The 18,678-nt window shown below is 42.4% G+C and overlaps 1 protein-coding gene across 5 annotated transcripts in view; it reads right to left on the reverse strand.

Moving 5' to 3' along the window:
* Window positions 1-12,180, reverse strand: part of cdc42bpab (CDC42 binding protein kinase alpha (DMPK-like) b) — a 68,404-nt gene extending 56,224 nt beyond the window's left edge. For all 5 annotated transcript variants that reach the window (XM_084560530.1, XM_084560532.1, XM_084560531.1 and 2 more), the window contains exon 1: window positions 10,948-12,180. In XM_084560530.1, coding sequence (XP_084416656.1) covers window positions 10,948-11,125 — 178 coding nt within the window. In that variant the 5' untranslated portion in view covers window positions 11,126-12,180. The remainder of the gene's footprint in view (window positions 1-10,947) is intronic.
* Between the last annotated feature and the right edge of the window lie 6,498 nt (window positions 12,181-18,678).

An 18,678-nucleotide genomic window follows, 5' to 3' on the forward strand; every position in this document is an offset into this window, starting at 1 on the left:
CACTATAAAATACAGGGAGGTCAGAACAGTGAGTACAAGAGACAAGCACGGATAACGCAGCGTAGATATATAGACAGGCCTAAAAATAGGTCGGGTCATTGTCAAATTCACCAATGCACCACAAGCCAAGGTCAATGCTCTGTCAGAGTCAGCTATAGCAAGAAGCACAGAGGCAGAGGAACAAAGAGTACAACCTCACTTCAACTGATATCTTCTTCGCTGAATCCAAGCCAACTCTGTGGGCTTCACTAATTATTTCAACTATTTCAATTTGTCCTCATCTCTCATCTTCTTTGCATAATTTTTCACGATTCCCCTTTCATTATCCACTTAAGAAGATTGAGCAGAAATACCACAAAATGCAAGATCGAATGCTAATGAGTCCACAGTGGACTGAACAAGCACAAGGCTGTTTCAGCGAGAATTGTTTTATAAATCTTGAATTAAATTAAATTGAGGTCTATATTCGTGTCGGGTACTTAAAAGGTGTCTATCACAATCCATCTGTCGTTGAAATACTCAGAGTGTAACTACATCAGCAAAAATTTCTGCGGAAATAGCCACTGACAGCGTGGCAGTCCTTGTGATAATGGCAGCTAACATAACACTGCTGCTCCAGTAATTTCAACACATTCGACCATACAGAAGGTACACTGAACAGCATCTACTGTAGTCCCAGATCAGCCAAACCACTGAATGTTATGTGTGAATGAGAGGGTCTGAAAAGAAAACTGTTGTCTTTCCCTGGGAGCATTATTCATCAATGTGTTTATGTTTAAGAGCAGGTTTAAGCTAGCAAGCTAGATGGCTACAATTCTGGCTTGTCATGCATTATGTCCACTTTCTTGGCTAAATTAGGGATAACCCTTATTGCATGTACCCCGGAAAACATAAGACAGATCCAATCAGAAGTATAACCGGGATGCATACACGTGGAAAGTAACACTATTCAAAATGCATTTGGGTGGATACTGTACATTAGATGTGTACAAAATATATCTATTACAAATGAGTTCCTTTTAAACTGAAACATCTGACTGGCTAAACCTGTTTTGAGTCTTACAAGAATGCACATTAATATCTACTGATGTCAATTAAAAGTTCTGCACATCTGCATCAGATTTAAAACCTGCGTCACTGCAGCACTACTGATAAGAAGTGGGGACAAAATTTACCCTTGTCCACATTTTCTGAGCAGTCTGGGATTCAACCAGTAACCGGTCGGCCGCTGCTGCAGCATTTTTTTAATCAGTCTTGCCAAGCAGCTAATTTAGAAACTAATCCTTATTTAGCCTAAACAAATTCAAAGGCCAAATACCGATCATTTCCATTTGAGCTTCCTTTATAGATACGACAGCATTAGACACAGAATCAAAGCCTGTGTGTGTGTGTGTGTGTGTAGATGCAGCAGAAGTGCTTTATTATAGATGCAGCTCAGCTCTGTGCTGTCACTGCTGGCTGGACTGACTACACTGTCTGATAGACTCCGTTTCTGTACGGGTGCCTCTTTTGCACACAATAACTTAAAGTCTGCACTTGCTAACGTGCTCCAATAAGAAAAAAAAACAGACACATGTTTCTACATACATCCAAAATGCATAATTTTGCTGGTGCATGCCCTAGACAGAGCCACAGGCCAACCCACCCTTGTCTGTCACTAGGCAAAGCTGGGATGCAGCAGTCTGGGAGGGAGGGGGGAGAGGAGCTGTCAGAGACAGGAAGGGGAGGGGAGGGCAGGAGGAGGAGAGAGCAAACAGAGGAAATAAAGGACAGCAAGAGACAGAATAGAGAGGACTACAGAGGAAGGATATCGGGGCAAAGATATTAGCAATAAGATGTGTGCAGTATAAAAAAAGCAGTAAATTAAAAGCAATGTAGATCAAGTCAAATGACAGACTGACACTGAATTAAACAATGAAAGCAAGAGCAACACCAAGAGCTGACAGACAGACAGAAGGAAAGCAAATGGGGCGGGTGGCGCTAGTGGACAAAGAAGCAGACCTGGCCTCATCTAAACAGCTGTCGTTCTCCCTAACATTGCACCTCAGCTCTAAATTCCACAGGCAGCCCGGCTATGAGGGGCTGGGGCTGTGTCTGAGTCAGCGCTTTTGCACACAGAGATGAAAGCAGCCAGGGGATGCGCTGGCTACAGCACGTGCGGAGGGACATAAAGCAGCCACGGCCAGAGGTTTGGAGCTCGGCCTGAGTTTTCTTCTATAGAGGAAGGAGATAGAAAATCTACAGAAATAGTAAAACACCCCACCACCACCACGTCATGTCATGTTCTGATAGAATACACTGTCCTTTTTTATGGCCGTAGATAAATCTTAAAACTTGTGAATTGCTTTCTGTCATGAAACACCTGCATCAAAACAATATTTCCTATTAGCAATGATGAAGCAAAATTGATGATCGTAGTAGTATTATGCAAAACTGAACAAGAAAGCTACTGATACATCTAAGTGAAAGAAGGTCAGGGCACAATAGCACAGCCACAGCTGTTGCAGGAAGTGAAGAACAGCATTCAGATTAATAAAACATATCTTCAGCACTGACCTTGGCTATCATCTAAAATGCTAACTGGGCTGGTGCAAATGGGAATTTACATTCCAACATAGCAAAACAACAGGATAAACAGAAACTAAACAAAAAGGTAAAACGAATAAGACCAACTTTACGTCCCCGCTAACATGCCCACCACGTGCAGACATGAGCAGAGGCGAACTGGATTTCTTGGCATCTCCCCGTACAACCACAGATGGGTATTCCATGCCAAATTCCCTGGCTCATTCTCTGCATGTCAGAGAAACATCCTGTGATAGAAGAAAGTGGGGAGGAAAAAAGGAAACTGGAGGAGGTTAAACAAAAGGGCCAAAGAGGATCACATGCTGCAGTGTTCTTCCATGTTATTTATGAACTTGTGCCCTGGTGAGGATCCTGGGGTTATAAGAACAGCTAAGAGGTTTTTACTAGGGGTCGGAGACAGAGGAGCATTGAATAGCCAGCAAAACTCCAATCTAATAGATATATGTGAATAAAAACTCTGGGCTGTGTAATAAGATTAAATTTAACATTTCTGCTTCTTTGAAAAATCTGTCTTCAGCCTTCCTTTGCAAAGGATCAGCATGTCACAGAACATCAATCTTATTTTGAAATAATTCACAAATAATATGTTCACCTAGCACCTAGCATCTGAACCTAGCCTGTGTGGAAGCCTAATTGTGTCTATGGCTGCTGCCCAAGTCTCATATTCCTTAACTGCATTGGTTATATAAAAAGTTTTCTCCAGACTTGGAATGATCCACATATTATTAATCTTCTCTCCACATGTAAATCATACCACAATAAACAAAGAATGAAATACACTACTGGAGAGAATGTGGTGTTTATATTATAAAACCAGTAGTTAAAGGAAGACATTACATAAAATAATACAAAATAATTGAGAGGCTTTGTGATCCAGTGTCAGAGGAATACCCATTCAATCTGTTGTATCCCTTCAGTCAAAGCTTGTTACTTGTACAGATTCCCAGGAAGTGTCTGTGATTGTGCCTGCATCATTTTGAAATGCCTTTTGCTTACATCTTTCTCAGCAAGCCCAGTGTGGATACATTCCCATTCACGGAAACGCACTCCCGGGTTCAGTGAGTATGGGAAGAAACAAAACTATGCAAGCAACAGCCTTCGCCAGCTGGCTGTGGGACTATTTCAGCTGAACGGTTGGAGGGGTTGAGCAGTTTTCCCAAATTCACCCTTTGACAACATAAAAAAAAAAAAAAAAAAGTGTGAGAAAACAATGTTACTTTGTCACTGGTGCAGACTTTGCTGGCAAAAGAAAGACTTGCTAATTGCTCTTCTGAGTTAAGAGTCATTATGGGGAGAGCAGACAAACATTTTGCCTTCAGTGTGAACAGAGCGACACAAAATATTTAAAAAGCATTAGAAGTAGCACTAAATCCTGAGAGATTTCAGAAAAATCAAACACGCCTCACATTTTAATGCCAAAAGCTTCACATAGGCTGTAATTAATAGAGTAAAACCACCGGTTGAGGTTGTGGTAATGTGAATGCTGTGTACTAAATATAAACCATGACAATGGCTAACAAGCTGGACATCTCTTGTGCCTATGCAAGTATACAGTGTATACCTTTATGTCCATACAACACAGAGTGACTTATTTTCAAAAGTGACGAGCCACTGGCAGCCAACTGAGCAGCTTCACTTCCATTTGGTCTGTGAACACTGGCAGAAATGACGGACAGACAGCTGAGTGGAGAGGTCGGCCAAATCCAACTAACAGGCACTGCAGGGAAAGACTGAAGCAGAAAAAGAAAAGAGGAAAGGAAATAGATGGGAGGATGAGAAGCTAAGGTGAAGAAAAGAAGGAAAGGGGACGGGGGAGGAGAGGCCATTCGCAGTTAGATCCCGAGGGTCCTGAGAGTCTGGCTAATGACCTGCGCTACAGTCTGTCCTCTGGGGGATGTATAAAGGAAGCTAACCTTACCTCTGCTACTTTTTGATGACATGTCACAATTAGAAGGAGGCACGTCTCTGCCTTCCAAGCTCGTAGACAGATTGACTAAGTGTTTTTAAAGGCCATCTGTGAATATCATGATGCTGAAAATGCCATGAATAATTCCACATGCATTCCCCTGCTGAAGGTCCAGTCAATCATCCAGCAGTGCCATCAGGTGTCACGGATACCAGTTAATCCATCCACTCCTTGCTGGCCGTCCAATCAAAACTTCTACAATATGACAAAAGCCGTCTAAAGTCCCAACCCAAGAAAACAGACAAATTTCCTAACAGGAAGTTATGAATCTATCATGCTTCACATTAAAATGACAAAAAGTCACACAAAACTATGACTGAACTGTTTTTTTTTTGTTCAAAAGTTACATCTTCGTTATTCACAGGCTGGAGTTTCCCCTGTTAAATGTTCGACTGAATAACTCTGAATAGTTTTTGGGAAACTCCCTCAATCACATTCTACTTTGAAGTTGACATGAGAACATTTGATACCACTCTCAAACCTGTATAGCAACTATGAAGATACTGTCAGTACTAAGTGAAAATAGCTTAGCCAAAGAATTAGAAAACATAGCTTGGCTACGTCCACATATATCCACATCCAGCATTTCTAAAGCCAACTGATTTGTATAATGTTGTGCTTTTTATAGTTAATCGGTTAAAAGAAAAAAGTATAACAACACTATAGTTTTACTGGCAACCTTAGATCAGAACCAGAATAGTTGTTTTCCATTCTTGTTTTTGTCACTGCCACCACCAGCTAACCAGCTGGTACTGAACACTTCACATCTAGCAATAAAGCAAATACACCAAATAAGTGCATATATGCCAAAACATGTTTCAGGCACTTAAACAGATTTCATGATCTTTAGTTTGTTTGGAATGCTGCAGGTTATTTAGGCAAAGAGTGAATGAAATGTGGAGAGTAAAAAAGCCTAATAAAGCGTAAGTGTCTGCTAGACTTCCCCCTTCGGGACACTAAACTCTGGTGTGAATTAGCGGACAGCGAGCGGGGACAGGATACATGGGCCCCTCTGCCATGTCTGACTGTTTATGAGTCCTCTTAGGACAATGTAAAAGGCTGTGTGTGTGTGTGTGTGTGTGTGTGTACAAATGACACAAATATTCCAAGAGCTTATGAGTCTTCAACTGATCACCCCGGCATCTGCTCTGTATGTGTTAACATCCACCAGCAAGGAAGTAAACAGTGTGACCTTGCGTCTTCCCAATAACACCTAAATGTTGGAAATGAATAAGCCGCAGAGTACACAATGACACAATGCAATACAGCTGTCCCACTTCCTTGTATGACATCATGTACCATTTGGCTCCGTACTAGCTCACTTAGTCCTTGCGGTCCCTTCCTGTCCTCTGTGCCTGCTGCAGCCATTGGACAGTCTGATAGGAAATGAGCCAGAGAGGTAACAAGGACGTCCCATACAGGATTCTAATGTCTGATACAAATACTGACATACAAGACTTTAAATAAGAGATAACGTAGGCTGACACCGATGGTCAATGATGCTAACCAGCATTTTCACAACCATCATTTGTGGTTGAGTTGTGATTTAGAATATGTGACAGTAACTGCTTTATTATCTGATTACGACTGATTTGAAACTCCTACAATCAGACAGCAACTATTTCAGTTTCACTTTCTTTCTTTGTCAGTTTATTATCATCTCAAAGCTTCTAGTTCTCATCATAAAATACTGCTTCACAATCTACTCTTAATTATCTGCCTAAGGATGGCAAAATTCAGAGCACCAGAATCCCTTTCCTCTCTGGTTTATCTCCACTTGAACTGAGCATGCTGCTACAACAAAGTCGGGAAAGCAGCTCGTAATCACATCGCTTAAAATAGTCCAAACACATGTTTATTACTACCGTGGTGCTGTAGACCAAGAATCCAGAAGCTTAAAGGGTTGCAAACTTTAAAACCGAGAATTTATATTTTTTACAGAATCACTCCTCTTCTCATCTGTACAAGAACAGGAATAACTTGGAGGTACTAAAGTCTAAGCACTACAAGATAGCCAAGTTAGGAAAAACCACAATAATAAGTGTGTGTGCATGTCTCCACTGCGAGTAGTGTGTTGCGGCATGCTGCCAATGAAAACCTTGCAGGGTGGAGCACACATCAGCTGCAGCTGAACAGCTGGCCACTGCAGGCTAACACTGAGCCCGGATAGAGGAAAGGTCAAGCTGCCGCCCCCATGTTTGCCAACTGTGGCCTGGCATGGCTTACCGTTTTTTTATTCGACTGCCCTGCAATTCATTTCTCAACTCAGGGAGGGAAATGGAGACTAAAACAAGAAGCAGGTAATGATGGGAGAACTTACACACAAATTTTACATTGAGACTATAACCAGTTTTTCAGGCATCAACATCATGGGTGGGCTTCTAACACAACAACCAACATGAACCACAGATCAATGTGAAACTGAAAGAATTACGTTCCAATAAAGTCATTATTCATCTTCTCATTGTGAAATGCTTGTTCTTTAGAAAAGGAGTACGTGTAATTCATCTACTTCTGAAGGCTGAACAATATTCCTCACAGAATACAGCTTTCTGTTAACTCTTTAAAATCTCCATCTATTTATGGTTTAAGGTTGTTATTTTTTTAATTAGCAAACACCGGTAATATAAAAATCATTTGAATTTAACACAATTGAATGCAAACAACTGAGATTACAGATAGGTAGGAAGATTGACTGGCTTAGATTGAACTGCACAAGCCAGGTTTAAAAGAACAACTATGAGTGCAGTTCCTTAGCCAGAGGAATTGGTGGGCAGTGTAAAAGCTGTGGTGTATGTAAGGAGTCAGGATACAGCGTACTTTCCCGTGTTCATTTCCCCTGTGGCTGCAGGTCATGTAGGGGTCTCTATTTCAGCTCCAATGAGGTCACCAAACAAGAAGAAAAGCAAAACCAATACAAATGTTTGCCTTCTCTTCTGGCTCATATACGTTCTCAGGAAGAAAAGGGAACATCGCTGCACCTTTGTCACGGCTGTGCTGCCTTAGCAAAAAGGTACGCAGGCGAAGTGACTAAGCTACAATGATGTGTCTTTGCTGCGAAAGAGGGGATGCGGATGTACAGCCTCCGTGTGGCTGACAAAGGCAGATCACTCACAAGCTGAACAGGTCTTAGGTTTCATGGGGCCCATCTTGAACCATTTTGCTGTATGTAGGATTAAACTGTGTTCTGAGTATGACTTAACACTCTCTTTCTGACCCAATCTGTTTCTTATAGGCTACAATCGGTTATGTACTCTCTGTATAAACAGACAACTACGACGGTACTATGTCAGCTCTTGTGTTAACATCTAGCTAGTTGATGTCCAAATACTACAAAATGTGCTGCATATGTAACAGGTGTGCGTTTTCCTTTGGCCGTGTGGCTGAGTGTTCTGCCAAGAAAAAAGAAAACATGGGAGTGGTGACGTTCTAAAAACTTTTCAGGACAAGAAGAGACTCGACCTCAATTCTGCCATATTTTTGTTGATGGCTATGCCACAAAGGTGTGGTCTGCTATCGTGTGGACTTAACTTTTGGCGTGAGGAGCCCTACGTCACGTGTCTAAACTGCAGATGTGAGAATGATCATAGTTCTTAGAAGTTTGTTTTTGGGCGTTTAGCTCCTACTCCAGGGTAGGAAGCACAAGAGGAAACTTAACCGTAGCGGTGATGTAACTGTACATTGACTGGTCCTGACATAACTGTATGTTGATAGACCAAACACATGACTGCAGCAAAGGTTTAAACTCAGTTAGAAAGTTTAGCCTGCAAGCACCAGTTCGTACTATTAGATTTAAAAAAAAAGACTGGAACAAAACATGGTGTTCATAGCATCCCCGTATGGGATGCTGTTGTTTGTTGTTGTGTGTCATCCAAAACTATGTGACGCTGTAAAACTACCTGCCAGTGATTATGTTGCTTTAGTGATGAAAACAGAAATAGGAAAAGGGTCCTTGGAAGTATGTAGTCCTCGGGGGAACTCCGCCAGGTCGAATTAATCTGTGAGACTCTTCACAACTATTTGGTCCAGAAGCGCCAATAATAAATCCCTTAATTCATCAATTCACCCCAGCCATAATAAAAGACCCTTTGGGAGTCTCTGTTTATAATGGATGCCTTCTTGGTACTGTGCTATTCAATTCATTATTCTCAAAAGACACAGAATTAACAGGGAACTAAGAGCAACTCAACTTTCACTCAGATTGCCATTATGACATCAGGCTGCTGCATTTTACAATTTGTATGGATGAATGCTGTTTAAATAAAAAACAATAACTGGAAGGAGAATCAATGATGAACATAGCATAGCTGCAGCTGTAGTCTAACTACTACAGTGGTGCACCTTTAGCCGTGTATACAGCATATGTACATATGAGCATGGTAGAGGCAGGAACATGAAACATTGTGAACATGTACTTGGGTTTTCTTTGACTGAATTAATGTCTTTGCTGTCTCCTAAAGTCAAAAGGTTGGTATAGTTCTACTAAATAAAACTATAAGCAGGTAAAGGCCAAATATTCATTATTTGACACCGTTGTTACACAGTTGTTTTAGTTACCTGATGCAAGAAATAATCTTTTATTTTGTTTCAAGACTTTTTTTGCATTGGTACCTTGAACAAAGTACAGAACAACTGGACAATCCCCAAAACACAAGCACAGGCTGCCTTTTGGCTGCATAGGGGACTCCTGATCAATTAAGTTTGTGTAGGCAAACTCTGCAACTGAACTATATACACTGATATTAACTGTTGAAGTCTGGAAGTTTTAAAAGCAGCCCCACTGAAGTGGGACACAATAACAAGAAGCAATATACCTCTGACAGTTATGACTGCTTGGACACATCTGCGTGTTGTGTGTTGTGTCTGGCTGAGCTTAGTCAAAGAGTTTCTAGTGTCAACACAGGGAAATGTCAAGATGAAGTCACCACTTGGCACCCAAGCACTTCTCCTTAAAGGCCAGAGCAAACTGGCATTGTTGCAAAGCCAGCTAAGTGCAGCAGATCAGCTGAGGACTAGCAAATGTGGAAACGTACATATTAGGTTTAAACAGGAAGTAAAGTAACCATTTATCCTCATGCAGATGCAATAATCACCCAAATCCAGCCACTTCCAGTCAGAATAGGTCCATTTTTAGAACAAAATAGGTTGTCCAGATCGTGGCTGGTGGAAAAGACCGAAGATTTACCACCATTTTACTGACTTCATCGCCATCCCGTCTCTCTTTGACACTAACACTCAAAGATGAGCCAGAATGCTGCTTGTTTAACACTGTAGTCCAAACAGAAATAAAGCCAGACATAAAGATGCCAGTAATACGTCAAACAGCACTTTCCTTCCATTATAACTGTGTCTCTTATCGCCTTATGTATTATTAATCTGTCTTGGTCCACGTTTCTGTCTGTAAGGGCAACGATTTGCTCCTGCACTGCTTCAGTACTGCTGTGCACTTCATTCAGGGCTTTAAAAGACAAGCAGGCCAGCCAGGCATGCTCCGGCAGCTAGCTGGGCCTCTGCACTAGATAAAAAAAAAAGGTGAGTTGTTCACATTCCTGCTTCATGCACAAACCTAACCCCAATGTCACACACACGCAGCCCTTCTGCACAAATGCCTGCGCTGTTTGTGTGTGTGTGTGTGTGGTCCTCCTGCCTCCTGTGTGTTGTTTTTTCTAACCTTGCTTTTAACCAGTGGGAAAGTTACAAAACTGCAAATCCCTCTCCTTATCAGAAACTAATCAAACAAAACGCCACTCATTTTATTTCCGCACAATCTCCGTACGATATGGACAAGAAGTATATAAACAAGCTCTCGCATACACGCCCATACAAAAGAAAACAAACTGACGTGTAAAGTAGCAAACTGAACTGGAGAGGTGCTGGTGCAGTGACAGAGAAGTATCTACTTTATGTAAGAGCGGTTTTTAGACAGTGGCCTGAAGGCAAGGACGTCTTTATTAGATCTTTCCTGGATTCTTATCAAAACTCTGACTGGACCTGCTTAAGATCTTCACGATTGCTTTGTATTCCTTCTCATTGTCAACTTGGTAGCACTTCTTATACAACATATCTGCTTTTGGTAATAAACGGTGTCTTCTGTTTAAATGTGCGCTCCCGTAATCCCAACATGCCGCCGGCGCTTTGTGCTCTTCCAAAACATATAAAACATTTAATTGCACAAGAATAAAGTGGCCTTGCTTTTAGTTTTGGGGAGGGTTTGTGCGAGAAGAGAGCAGGCCAACTGAGCCTCACTACTACTATAAAAGGAATGTGATGGGGAAGGGAGGGCCACTGCACCACCAACATTATTAGCTTATCATCTTACCAAAAAGACAGGGAGGCTGAATGCACGGAACAAACGAGAAAAAAGGGAGGGGGGGTGTGGGTTGGCTTTTACTCACCCCAGTCCAAAAACTCCAGGATATTTTTCTCTCTTCTGAGCGGTGAGTTGTTGCACTCATCATAGAGGCAGACCAGGATATCCAGCAGCGTTTCCACGCTCAGGCACTGGCCATTAGACTGAGCTGGCCCGTCCAGGATCAGCTTCTCCAGCTTCTTCAAACGCACCTCTCCCGACATGTTTATTCCGGCTTTTTATTTCTTAAAGTAATGATGACGGAGGAGTGAGACGGGGGGCGGCCTGTTAAGTTAGCGCAGAGGGGCCTGTAAAGAAGTTCTCTCACCTTGAGTGTGCCTCGAAAATAATAAAACTTTGTGTTGAGGGCAGGCCGGGGCTAATTTTTCCTTAAAGACGACCTATTCATGATCTCCTTCTCGAGATCCTGAATCCATTTGGTAAGACATGCAAGCACTTCCCCATTTTTTTTTTTTATACCTATCCCCACGGGGGCACATAAGAAAAGAAGTAGTCACAATTACAGACCCCGGCTGCCCCGGGCCGGCTGATTTTGATGAATTCGCAACGCTGGCTGGCAGTTTTCAGGTCTTCTCTGATGGAAATAGAAAAAAAAAAAAAAAAATAGAGTAGACGTCGCTCAGCAGACCTCCCTGAGTTGTTGCTGTGGCAGATATTTGGGATTCTCCATTCTTGCTGCAGCCCAAAAAATGCAAGGCAGATCTGCAATGCTACAAAGCCCCAGCGCCCCTCCTCTGCTCCAGGAATGGAAGGGCGACACAGGCTTAGTTAGCAGCCTGCTAGGTTAGCTATTTAGCTAGCCCGTGAGCTAACGTTAACGTTACTTTTCTCCGTCCCTAAATGCCAACATTCCACCCGTTTTTCCCAAGAAGTTGACATGTATCATGCACAGTGTTAATAAAGCTTAGCGGAATTCGGCCTTCCTTCGACAGTTTTCCGTCCAGCTGGAAAATACCTCCTTGTTTTCACAACTCAGTGCTGGCAGATATGTTCTTTAAATCCCATTCTTCGTCCAGAAACCAAACGTCTCTTCGGTCTCTCCTCAAATGACGGTTTGTTGAAGAGTTCAAACAGTCCGTAAGTTAGCCGTCAAAATGCGGCTCCCTTTTGAAGGTTATACGGCAGCCCGTTCACGTCAAGAGGAAAGCTGTGTTCTAGTCTCGCTTATTCCAAATACGGGACACAGCCTAAATTCCCCCTGTCCTTTCCTTCGCACTGCCTGCCTCCCCCGCCGGCCGCTCGCTTCTTGCCGTCTTTGCACCGTCAAGCTACCAGCAGCTTGCTGCCCGAGACTTTCGACAGAAAAGATAACCAAGTAGACAGCTGTATCCGCAACGTCGCGCTGCATTATGGGAAGCAGGGCTCGGCTGTAAAATATGAATGAGCTACAAATGGGCTACACATAGCTCGCGAGCCTGCTTTCACGCCTCAAAAACACCACTTATGAGCGTTTAGAAAATACATCAGCTATTTAAATTAATGAAGAACATCAACGTCATACACCTCAAGCCTGTCATTTGTCCAATTTTTACACACAAAAAAAAGCTTATGTTGAAGCCTCCACGCATGCGCTTCACCCTCGATCCGCCATCTTTGCCGTGCTCCGGCTCGATTCCGTCGAATCATTTAGCGCCCACAGCCCATCTTGCAGTGTTGTAGCATCTCTGGTTGCTGCTGCAGGCAAAATCCCAGATCATCATCATGGCGCCCGTCACAGCATCTGCTGTGCGGAGGGAGGGGGGGTGCTGGTGCCTGCTTCTGGTGGTGGGGGCTGTCAATATTGTGAATGGAAACTGCAGGCTGTCTGCGAGTCTGCTGATGGCGTGGTGCGAAGAGGACACATTTTCTTCAGAATGGAATAACAATGTCTGCTGTCCCTTTAACTGCCTGCAAAACACTACGTTATACCTAAGAAGTGAAGTTGTCTGCGTCAACATAACCTGTGCTGAGACTTGATAGCTGGAATCCATAATAGGCATAGTTGCAATGCGTGTTTATTTAGTGCTGTGTTCCTGCAAGTCTGAACTGAGAGCTGTACTCAACTATACAATATGCATTACAATAGATGACACCAGAACATTTTGCAAATGTGTGGTCTTGGCTTATATATCTACATGATATACCAGTATCTAAAAATAATTGCACATTATTGTGTTTGTAATACTCTAACAAGCTTTTCCCATGTTTCAGAGCTTGTTACAAGGTCATGCTGTGTCATGTTTGTCACTACCTCTTGATCACGAGTTAGCGAGGCTTAATGCTGAGAGCAAACTAACAAAGCTAAACACAACTGTAGGTGAGATCTGGATTAGCGACAAAGTCCTCATGAGAAAGACAGGTGGGTGTGAACCATGCCTTAATCACAGGACGTTTGGGGAAAGCATAATAGAGACGGGGAATGGCTATAGAAGTGTTTGTTAAGGTCTTGGGTGTTCATCGGTGCACAAAAAGACAACCTGTCTACAAGTGAATGAAATTCAGGATTGATGCTACTCTCCCTGTAGGAGTGGGAGGCCTGCAAAGATCACAGAGCTAAAGAAGAGCTCAACAGCAACAAAACTGTAGAGGAAGCTACAGCTTGCTGAAATCTTTATTTGTGTGTACTCTGTAAGAAAAGCATAATATAAGAACGTTGTTAATGGAAGATCAATGTGAAGGAAATCCCCAACACTTAAAGGCTGCCAGGGACCACCACAGTTCGACAACACTTCTGGGACAATGCTCTGTAGGTAGATAAGACAAAAGTTGAAGTCTTGGCTGAACTTTTTGGAGAAAAGGTGCGCTTCACACCAATGGCAAAACTAAAACGCATTCCTGTTGTTGGGCATGGCGGAGGGAGCATCATGCTTTGAGGTTCCAGGAAACTGGAATCCCTGCAATTATTGAGAGAACAAGGCGTTCAAAATGATATCAAGACATGTCAAGGGCAGCGATTTATGAAGCTGAGTGTTGCAAGGAGACAAGAACCAAAGGACACACATATACCAACAAGAGAATGATTGAGCTCTTATCTCAGTGCAACTGAAATGCTGTAATGAAAACAAAGGAAAATTACAGAAATGAATCTGTTTTAGGGAGAAATGGTCCAAAAATCCCTCCTCATCATTGTGCAAGTCAATACATTTCAGTTCAGTGACTTTTTTCCTGCCTGCATTGTGAGTGATTACTCAGTCTGTCTGACATGAAACAGTTTGTGTGTTAATTGTTTGGTCAGTTTGTGTTTGTCTATAACTCCCATGAAGATCAGGCCACATTTCATGGATAATCAACCCTGCTAATTTCGGCTCAGTCACAAGCAGGCCATGAAACTCAAGTTACACAGAGCCTTTAAATGTAATGACATGTCTAAAACGTGATAATGTGACAACGCCGCGCTCTGCTAGCCAACCCTTGGACAACATATAAACACCCCTGTGGACGGGGTTTATGTAGCTCAGAGTGTGCTGCTCTCATGTGTGTGGAGGTGCCCATCCTTTTGAAGCACGGTGCTTATCACCGCTCAAAGTACATCTATTAATCATTAACAGCCTAGACGGCAGTTGAATCTTGTGGGGGGGTAGGGACACAGGCAAAAAGGTGTGTGTGAGAGTGTGTCTGTGTGCCACACACTAACATAAAACCTATAACTCCTCTGTGCGTCAGAAAATAAGTGTGAAAGAAACACCTCTTCATCAGTTCCAGTAACAATAGTTATATGTTGACGGAACTGGTGAGTTCGGTTTGGGAATACAAAAGCTGATGAGTAAATATATTTGACAACATAATAACAATGCAGAGGAATGGAACACGTACAATGACTCTCCCATATGTGTGTGACACTGTAGATCCAGGTCACCATGTCAAATAGATAGATTGGGACTGCTGTGCTTTAATTGCTGGAGATTTAGGAATGTTTTTTAAAATATATATATATATATATGTTGTTACCCAGATGAAAATCTGACTGAGATTCAAATCCTGTCCACCTAAATACAGTTGGGTCTGGGGGAGTTCATTAGTCTTTTAATGAAAACATGAAACGTAGGCAACACCGATGACGGCACCATAACAGTGAGGCGAATACAGAGAGCAGCCAAGGTGACTTTCACTGGAATAGCATTCGTCATTGGCGAATATTGCTCGCAATATTATATGACTCTAAGAACAAGAAGTAAAAAGAGTAAAAAATAAATTAAAAATGCATTAATATAATGAGAGGAAATTAAATTAAATAGTATAGAATGAAATAGGGAAAATAATATACATTATACAGATAAAATAAAATAAAATCATATAAAATAATTTCTGTATAATAATAACGTATCACTTGTAATACTACTGCACATAATAATAAGCAGAAGAAGAAGAAGAAGAGATAAAATTAAGTTAAATAGCATACATTTGATAAATAAACTAAATTATAATAATGATGCATTACTAGTACTACTACTGCACCTAATAATTAAAAAATTATAACAATAATAAGAGAAGAATATAGCAACCATAAAGAAAAAAAAATAAGTTTTGAAGTGAGCACGTTGCCTTTAAAGCCGCATCTAGCCTGTACTGTGTTACAGTAGCGCCCTCTGGTGTACAAACTGTCTCCCCACAGCCATTGACAGCCAAGAATATTTCTACAGGTCACTGCAGCTGCCTCATGTTGTGTTTTCTTGGCTGTTTTGCAAATCAAATTTTTAACAAACTTCTACGACAGAATCTTTTTTATAATACCAAATCTGCCGCCGCTGGATTCCTCATCCACAAGAGCCCGTATCCTGGACTCTGTTGGTGAGTTCATTAGTAGCCCTTATCAAAGGTTAATGAAAACATTTATCGTTAGCCCCTAACTAATCATGTCTGATCCTATTTGGTTCGGTCTACTCTTGGATTAGACCCCATGTCTCTGCGCTGATTGATCCGTCATTAGCTGCGCGAAATGCAATTAGACTGTCCTGCACTTCGTCTAGATGTGGAGGCAATAATTGGAGCCTATTGCCCCCTCCACGGGTCTAGCGCTTTCCCCTTCTCGCAGACTGATCGATGATTATTGGCAGCCAGCTGGATGGATTTGATCCAGACACTGAGTACATTTTTCTTTTTCTTTTTTGTAAAGGAGGCTTGTAAAGACTCATTGAGGTGCAAAGTAGAGCGGTCCATTTCTCCAAATATTTGATGTTAAGATAAAGCAGGCAATGGCAGGTCAGGAAGTCGGTGACAATGCGGCCGTGTGAATAATGAGGAATTTGCGGTGACCACCAACACAAGTTCAATATTGACTCTTTGGAGCACGCAGCAGCTCCGCCTGGCCCTCGGGGAGACGTCTATAATGAGATGCTCTAAACTTAATGCCCAAACCAAACTGAGGCTGAGGCTGCGTCTTCCTCCCTGGGAAGGAGCCCGGCCGCTGGAATAGGCTATCTGTCTCACAGGCGCCATTTAAACCGAGCCGCTTACAAACAGCAGCTCCTGCTAGCAAAGGGGATTTCATGTTTCACAAATGGAAGGGAATGACCTATAAATTGGACTGCTTTTGAATGCAAATGCTTGGATGTTAATTAACACCTGCGTTGTTGATTGTGGGAGCTTGTTGGCCTTTGATTGAAAAGAAATGGCACCTAGGAGCATCAGATGTAGCTTTGAACTACTGGCAGCTCAGGCTTTGATTGGCATGGGAAGGAAGAAAGACTGAGAAATATCACACAAAGGCCTTCTTAATTTCCCGAATTAGGGCTTGTAATGTGGGGCAGAGAGAGGCATATAGCATGGGTGTATGTATTTGAGGCCGTGGAGGGAGGTCAAGCACTTAGACTGGCCCTTGACTGGACTGGACAAAGGAGCTGCTTTGAATTTACATGTCTGCACTGATGATCCTGACATCAGACAATGTAACAGAGCAGTTTGGAGCTCACCTTTGAAGGAGATGACTCTGTTGTGGCTGCTAAATAACCCCATTAGAATGGACGCTGAAGTCCTCCGTGTCTGAAAGACCTCAAATTTCCGTCATCAAAGCAGGACCTAACTCTGTGTAGTGTGGCCGCGTATGTTCATTTCGCATCAGAATCAGAAATACTTTATTAATCCCAGGTGGGGACTTGGGTTTCGTCACAGCTCCCCCAATAAACCACAGTATAAACCTGTATACAATGACAATAAAGCTTCTTAGTTCGCAGCTTAAAGCTCCTTTATAACATCTGGCTAGGCATAAAAGTGACAAAACGTGCCTTTTAATCAAACACTGGCTGGTTTCACAGTATTGTCAGTACTGATCAGTGTTTAATTAATGAGGTCTGTTCCCATCAGTTAAACTAATAAAATAAATCAATAAATAAAGTGTCTCGCCATTAAAGTACAGAATTAAAGTCAGAATTAAAATGAACTTCAAATGAAAAACAAATATTACGCATGAGGCCAGCGGACTAACAACATCTGCGGAGTTGAAAGTCCCCAGTGCAAATTTTAAATGCAAAAGCTGCAAAACTGACATAAAAACAACAAATACTTGCAAGATTGCCGTTAATTAGAGACAAACACAACAGTATGTTGCTTTAAAGATTCTACTTTCCTGTTATTATAAGTTTGGGATGATCTTAAATGACGCTCGTACACATGTAATTACAAATATACTGTTAATCTTTCTGTGTAATATTTCACATCTGACGAGTGTACCACACTTGGACTGTGCTGCATAGTATCAGTCCTCCAGCCCTAATTAATAATTTGTCTCGTTGGTAAGATGCAGGCGCTACAGCAGCAGCAGCAGCAGCAGCAAGCAGCGAGCAGGTCTGGCAGTCATCTGTCATTTGCTCTTCCTGTGTGCCCCTTCAGTCTGTCTGACATCTCAAAGCAAACACAGCCCAATACACAACCGGAGCCCGGGCCTTCTGGGCAGCCAGTGAGAGCACCCCTCTTCTAATGTTTGTGTGACAAAAAAGGCAAGGCAAATCCTCGCAATGGAATCAGATAATCACCAACCTGTGAAGAGCCTGCCCCAATCCACATCCTCGCCGGCCCCCCGGCCCCTGGATTAACTGTCTGTTTGGCTAATAATTTTAATCTGCCTGAGAGGGCCAAGAATGGGTGACAGGGCTCGGAATAAACATCTAATCCCCTGCCGCCCCCCTCCCTCCCTCCAAACCATGTGCACTACTTCCTCTTGGACTCCCCTGTTGTACGCTTGTACCAAAATGTAGAGACTGCTGAGCTTCTAGTCCACATCTTCCACCTTTCCTGGACAAAAACTGCTTTTCCAGCCACCCAGACAGAAATAAGCCCGCCGTGTGACAGACTGTTGCCAGACTGGCCCGGCCTGACATCGTCCAGTGGAATGTACACGTCACGAGTGTCGGGTGTGTGTGTAGACAAGAGTGCTACTGAGGAGGGGGCACTACAGGTTCACAGGGTCAAGAGATGTCTGTCTGGGGCACATGTGTAGCAGCAGAGAACGCACCACAGGAGGACATCTGTCTAATTCAGGAGAAATTAATTGTCCAGATAAGGAGACCACAGGCAATGTCGTGAAGTCTATCAGCTAAGCAGCAGTAGTCTCAGAGAATCACTGTCTGATTTGGAAATTAATCTAAAATCATAATGTCAGCTTCCTCTGATAATAACGTCAACGCTGACAAATTCAGATATTTTAAAATTTGACAAACTCTATTCCACACCAGCTCACTTGCTGTTTCCCCCAGATTGTTCTTCATTGTAGGTTAGGAAAGCCCCTGAAAGAGCATTTCAACATTCACTCTATCTATTAAAACTGTGTAAATGAATTGTCATA

This window comes from Chelon labrosus (assembly GCF_963514085.1).
Source record: "Chelon labrosus genome assembly, chromosome: 14".
NCBI lineage: Eukaryota > Metazoa > Chordata > Actinopteri > Mugiliformes > Mugilidae > Chelon > Chelon labrosus.